Below are 7,177 nucleotides of genomic sequence, written 5' to 3' on the forward strand. Positions count from 1 at the left end.
TTCTCATTTTTCTTGCAAAGAGTACCATTTTTTCATCTGAGAAACTGTCATCAGATTCTTCTCCTTAGGCTGTCATTCTTGATTTTAGTGCTATGCTTTTCTTTTTGTCATCTTTGTCTTGAGACATGTGAGTGGTTTCATAAGCCAGCAGCTTGCCTCTCAGCTCATCATAGGTGATTTTGAACAAATCATTCCTTTTAGAGATGGCTGTGCTTTTCACTTTCTATTTCTTAATAAGACTTCTCAGAATCTTCCTTACCAAGGTTTCTTCAAAGTAGTTTCTTCCCATGGCGTCTGGATTATTGATGATTATTGAGAACCTTTCGAACATTTGATCGATGCTCTCATCCTCCTTCATACTGAACATTTCATACTCCTTCATCAGCATGTCAATTCTGGTTTCCCTCACTTGCTTAGTGCCTTCATGAGTGAGTCTGAGCTTGTCTCATATTTCTTTAGCCGTTTTGCACCTTGACACCTTTCTGAACTCTTCGAAACTGATTGCGCAGTGCATCAAGTTGATTGCTTTGGCATTGAGTTCAACCTTTTTCTTTTTTTCATCTGTCCATTCGCTGTCTTCCTTTGCCACAACTTCTCCATCAGCATTCTGTTTAGTGGGAACATCTGGACTGTTGAGAATAATCTTCCAGATGTTGTAGTCGATCGACTGCACGAAGATTCTCATTCTCTCCTTCCAGTAAGAGCAGTTGCTGCCATTGAAGTAGGGAAGTCTATTATTAGACTGCCCTTCAGTGAGAGTGAAAGCCACAATGTTGGGACTCATGTTGTTGGCCATGGATCTTTGCTCCAAGCTGTGAAGCTTGACTCCTTGAGACCTGGCTCTGGATACCAATTGATGGTTCTAGTTGAACTTGAGAAGGGGGTTGAATCAAGTTAGTTTAAAACTTAAAGTTTCAAACTCTGTTTTTGCTGTTGCTCGAGTTGTAAGAGATTATTTGAAATTATCTCATATGCAGAACATTAAAAGAGCAGAGAAGAGGAGAAAGAGGCCAGCATGTATTCTGGTTCGGATTCTCAGTGCCATGAATCCTACGTCCAGTCTCCACCATAAACCATGGTGGAATCTTCACTATAATTCTCAGGTTACATACACCAATACTATTGAATTACTCCCTAATTCAACTAGTATCTACCCCTAAACTTTCTTCACCAAAGCTTAGCAACTCCAAAGTGCTGTCTCAACTTGGAAGGGGAATCTAAACAGATTTAATCTCACCAAGTGCTAACTCAACTTGGCAAGGAGAACTAATCTTAGTTCATAAACCCAAATTACATCAGAAATCAGTGGCTATTTTGCATCACTCTTGCCTTTTCTCTCTTGGCTTTTGAACCTCACATAATTGCCTTTTCAAAGCAGAAAATAATGCAAGACAGCCATAACAAAAAATCAGAATTAAGCTTGAGTAGAAGAAAGAGATTCCAGCTCTGTGTTAGAGATGGTGCTCTGAGTGTGTGTGCTCTCTTCCTTGCCTTGAAACACTGGAATGAAGCTTGTTATATATCTTCAACTTGGCTTCATTGTTGCTTCTTTCTTTTGCTTGTCCTTGCTGCCCGTTGGAGCTGGCACAGCTAGCAAGCTGTCCTTCTTCATCATGCTCCACTATCTCTACTGTCCGAGGAGCTCGACCACTACTCCTGCTGTCCTTTGCTTGGCCTTCTTCTAAGACATGCTCTTCTTTTTCATTTTGCTCCATTTTCCTGCTGCTGCTGCTATGTGAAAGTTTGTTTTTGCTCAACCATGATCCACAACAATGCTTTGCTAATGTCCTTGGGTTAGTGAGTGTGCCCTTTGTGTCCTTGCTTGTTTTTACAGAGCCACACCTGTCCTTGCATGATACAGCTGTCCTCATATTGCTTTTAGCAAATATATATATATAATCATTTAATATGCTGAACGTTGCTATGAAGAATTGTTGGACTTGTTTACAGCACTAAGAAACAATATGAACTGTTCTTCTATTTGCTGTGATGGGCTGATGCAGCATGAATTAGGATACTTGGACCTGCAATAATAAAAACACTCATCAAACAATATTGAGCTTTCAACCCATATGAATGTTTGTCATCATTTATAAACCCAAAATCAAACTAGACTTAACCCATTGCCACCCCAATGTTTACTAGAAGATTAAGGGTACAAACTCCAACCCCATTTGATACTGGGGCGAATGGTCAAGAGACATAAAAGATGACAGGTAAAAGTCCTTATACAATGGCAACCCATAATAGCAGAAGAAGCTATTTGAGAACCGTATGAAATTTTTGAAGGTGCAATACTCTTCCTTTGACCTTGATGATAAAGTTATTTTTCACCAAGGAATGTAATGGTACAAGTAGAAGAAGCAAAACAGTTAAAAGAGGAGCTAGAGAGAGACACTCAAACGCAAGGAGCCTAACTAATTAGTGGAGAAGAACAACAAATAGTAAGGAAGGAACAAAGAGCAAGGTATTATGCAATGTGAATATTCTTCTCTATGTTATTTTCTTTCATTCTTTTCTGTATACTCTTTATCTGTGACTGAACTAACACCTAATTGTACAGGTGATCGAAAATTCTTGACTCTTATACTTCTATTTTCTTCTTCTTATACTTACTATACGCTTATTCTTTCTTTTAAACTTGGTTACTGTTTTTATTACATATATTTTTTCTCATTTTCAATTTATTCTTCAAATTAGTTGTAACCCCTATCAGAATAAGAACAACGAATAACTTATTATTTACAAACTAATTTTGTACTAATAAAAAATATGTTTGTGTAATAAAAATATTAAAATATTAATTTTATTTATAAATAAAATTATCAGTATTTTAAATTTTTACGAATAAAAATGTATAATAATATTGTATTTATCTTCCGTGATACAAAATTAATTTCTTTCGATTATAAAAAAAATTTGCTGTTGTCAATTTTCATGAATAAAAACAAAAATTTATTCCAAGAAAAAGCACTAATTTGAGCAAGGTAAATAAGAAGGGTATCATTATACAATAGTCTATTACAATCATTTATACATATTACGTAATATATGATATGTAAACTTGGGTTTAATTATTCCAGGTTCTACAAGGAGCAATCACCATCATGTTCAACTTCGGAAGCTGCTTCATCCTCCTCTTGCATGCAATCAATACCAAAAGCACCATGTCCATGGCCAAAGGCTTTGACATGATCCTTCAGGGACCTCTTATGCTTGAAATCAGACCCACACAAACAATACCAGATCTTGCCGCAGTTCTTCTCATGCGTCCGCCAATCGCCTTTCACGGCAAACGGCTTGCCACATTTCCGGCAAGCGTAGGGTTTTACACCGTGCTTTCGCTTGTAATGCGTTTGGAGGGTTCTGAAGTCCTTGAGAGGCCTCGCTCTTGGGTGGTCTATGTTGTGCTTGCAACCTGGCGCACAACAGAAGCATGGAAGCCTTAGCATTGCTGTTGGTTGTGTTCCTTTTAGAGAATCTGGTCCCTTTCTGTATTGAGATCCATGTCCCCACATATGCATCTATAAAGCAATCACAGAATTGAGAAATAATCTATATATCATGTTTAGTTTAAGGTGGAAACTGAGGAGCAATCGACTTCACGTGAAGTTAATAGTTGAGAGCCGTTAACTATCAACTTCACGTGAAGTCTACTACACCTGAGTTTCTAATTGGGAGTTTAAACGATGAAAACATAAACGTTCATGTTGTTTCTTGTTAGATACACATTAAAATAACAATGATGTTTGGGAAACAATAAAACTTGTTTTGTTACATTATCAATTCATTTTGATAATATGTTTAATCAAAATGATCCAGTAGTTTAAGGATAGATAACAAAAAATTTTAGTCGAAGAAGAACGGGGAGAAAAAGAAAAAACATAAAAAAGACTTTGATTAAATTTAATTATAAAAATAATTTATTTATTTAATATTTATTAATTATTATTAAAATAATTATATTATTTTAAATGTAATAAATATATAACTATAAATATTATGAATATGTTATGAGTTATTGTGTATCTAGTATTACTGTTTTGTTTTAATGTATTTCAATACTATTAAATATTTCTGCATATGGTGTTTATACATTTATTTCTAAGATAGTAATCAAACTGAGCCTTGATGTACAATAATACTATATCAATAACATTAACAACTACCGACATCTATTGAAAAGGACAACTACTATTGATTAATGTGTGAGATATCTATACTTACATGAGATATATATAATCACTGTCAACTAAATGTACGAGCAGAAAACTAGAACTTGAATGTTATATTGAGAACTACACAAAAAAGTGAAAAATAAGAAAATAAGTATAATATAAAATATGCACTTTTTGTTGATACAAAATATGAAATATGAAACTATATATAGATACTGAGGAAACAAACTTTTATAGTCTATACCGACATAGAAAAACTTTTATAATCAGGCTCAGTCATGAAACTTAATTTAAGGCATTAACTCACTAAGTTGCTCTAATAGGAAGCAGCATAACTATGGATTATGTGAAAGTTGAAACTCGCCCCCCTACACCTTCAAATGGAAAGATTCCGAAAGGAGTAACTAAGAGGGGATAAAAGTTAAATACGAGACATGCATTGAGCTCAAGTAAAATATGAAATATATATTATTAAACTCTAAACTCAGTTGCAATATATTATAGATATGTTTTAGTATTCTTTTTATTAAAGTACCTAACTATTTTATTTCACTGGAGTTAAGAAAATCTTAAGTGATAATGATAAGAAAAAGGTTGAGGGACCAGCAATTTTTATGACTATCAATTTAGCTTAGCTTATAAGAATATGCTAATGATTAAGTGCTAGCTAGCTATATATATATTGAGCATATAGCATTGGCGAATGATAAAAAACAACGAAAACAAATCGAATGAAAGAATAGTTTATTGTTAAGTAAAATGGGAAAATCATGGTTTGAGTGATAATAAAACAAAAAAGCAACAAATTAACTACCTAACACAAAGTCATACATTAATTATTTCATCTTTCAAACTGCCCTTGAAATGAATAACAAAGTACAATACTATAAAATATTAACAAGAACAAGCAAGGCTATTTGAATTTTGAAAGGTTTAAATAATAACATGATTTATCAGTCAAACAATAATCATAATATTTAATTTATAGTCCTTTCCACAATAGGGTGGTAAGTTCGTACAATCTGTACAAATAAGTAGTTCAGATATCCAAATCCAAGTTTTTAATGGACCGATCCGTAATTCTTGACAGATAGATGTTAGGTTCCATTAAATTTACAAAATTGCATTTTAGCAACAACTGGAGTAGTCTGCCATTTTAATTTCTTCACGAGTACTGTTATTAATTATGACTTAGTTTTTATTAGTGTTGTGCAGAACACACAATATTCTAGTTTGACATAAGATGGAAAAATTTCATCAGAAGTTTGAATTGATTTCTTAAACCAAAAGCAAAAAGAAAAACTTATCAATATACATATATAGTAGTCTTACTACCATATTAGTTATGACATATGCAAAAGGAATATGCATGTATGACTCCAAAAATGATCAAACACCGGCCGAAAAAGAGAATAAGGTAAACCAATTAACAAAATATTAATTAATTAAGAATACATTAAAGTAAATTATAGAAAACTAAATTTATGGCTAATAATGCGATGAAAAATGCCTTTTAAAGAAAAAAAAAAGTTTAAATATATTTAATACTAACCAAGTGACTATTATGTATTTTAAAAAATGCCATTTATATTCTAAATTTAATAAAGTGATTATAATTATTTTAGTTTTTTCACTGTATTTTTTGACTTCTTACGTTAAGAATTAATCTATTGCGAATTAAGATTTTATTTAAATATTTGTCTCTGAACACTTGATTGTTACATGTACAAAACAAAATTTAAATTTTCAACACTTATTTAGACGGACGAGTGAACTAATCACTCAACCGAACCAACCCAGACCAAGATGATTAATGAAGTGTTTATATGATGCCCAAATTTACAGTGACGAAAAAGACTCAAAAATTCTATTTCACTGGATGTATTATTGACAAAAAATTTATGAGCCCTTAATTATTTAATGGAGGGACTAAGGACTTAATAAACTGTCACCTGAAGATTATTGTATCGGTTGAAAGTCTTGGAGCAGACTGGGCATGAGAACTGAGTAGGACCAATGAGAATCTGAGAAGCTGTGGGAATCCAATACTGAAACTGTGTCTTGTTATTGTTAAATCTCTCTAACAACGAAGGGTGATGCTCAGAAACCACGCTCATCACTTCATCTTTTTCTCCCACAATTTCTTCTGAGTTTGATGAGATCTTCTTCTTCTTTTGCCGATCATCAATACCGGAAGTATTATCAGACACGCTATTAGGAAGCCCTATTCGTAGCGCTACGGCAACACCTTCGTTATCATCATAATCATCATCAGCCAAAAGATTCTCTTGATCTTTTTTGTTGTTGTCTTTTCTCTTCTTGTCCACCACTACTTCTTGATCACTGCTATTGTTGTTGCTATGGTTTTTGAGGCTTATAGTGTTTATGAAAGGAAGGGCTTCTATGAGAGGAGGGGAAGAAGGAGGAGGAGGCAGTGCTGCCACGGAAGAAGAAGATGATGAAGAGGGTGGTTCCAATTGGACGGAGAATAATCTGGTGTTTGAGAAATAGAGAGGATACGATGGTGATGAGAAGAGGGAACTATTAATGGAATTTTGATTAGAAATGAAAGAAGAAGAAGAGGAGGAGGAGGAAGAAGGGAAGTAATGAGGGTGGAGGGGCATGAAGTTGAACCTTCCTGATGAAGCGTATAGATTGGAATAATGTGGGTCTGTCATTGTGAATGTTTAGATATGCTTTCATCCTTAGGTTGTTTCTATATATATATGCTACCATGTTTAAGAAAGTTTGGAATATAGGTATATAAATGAACTATCAAGCGGACATTTCGTTGAGTTGTTGTGTTTGTGTGTTGGACACATTTTAGATACGACCTGATGTGTCTAACTGTGTCTTAATAAAAAATAAAAAATTCTTTTCCGGACACACTTAAACACACCTAAATATCATCACGTGTCAGCGTGTTCAGTCTTATTCTTAACATATATTCTTGAAATAAATTTAGATATAGTATATATTATTATTTATTAAAACAAACA

At 33.6% G+C, this 7,177-nt stretch overlaps 1 protein-coding gene across 1 annotated transcript; it reads right to left on the reverse strand.

Annotated features, from left to right (window-relative positions):
• Positions 2,978–6,857, reverse strand: LOC107612109 (zinc finger protein WIP2). The gene is made up of 2 exons (XM_016313932.1): positions 6,131–6,857; positions 2,978–3,524 (listed from the first exon to the last, which is right to left on the reverse strand). The coding sequence occupies exons 1-2, from the start codon at positions 6,854–6,856 to the stop codon at positions 3,087–3,089; spliced, it is 1,164 nt and encodes a 387-aa protein (XP_016169418.1). The 5' UTR covers position 6,857; the 3' UTR covers positions 2,978–3,086.

The sequence above is a fragment of the Arachis ipaensis genome, chromosome B08 (assembly GCF_000816755.2).
Source record: "Arachis ipaensis cultivar K30076 chromosome B08, Araip1.1, whole genome shotgun sequence".
Classification (NCBI taxonomy): Eukaryota; Viridiplantae; Streptophyta; class Magnoliopsida; order Fabales; family Fabaceae; genus Arachis; species Arachis ipaensis.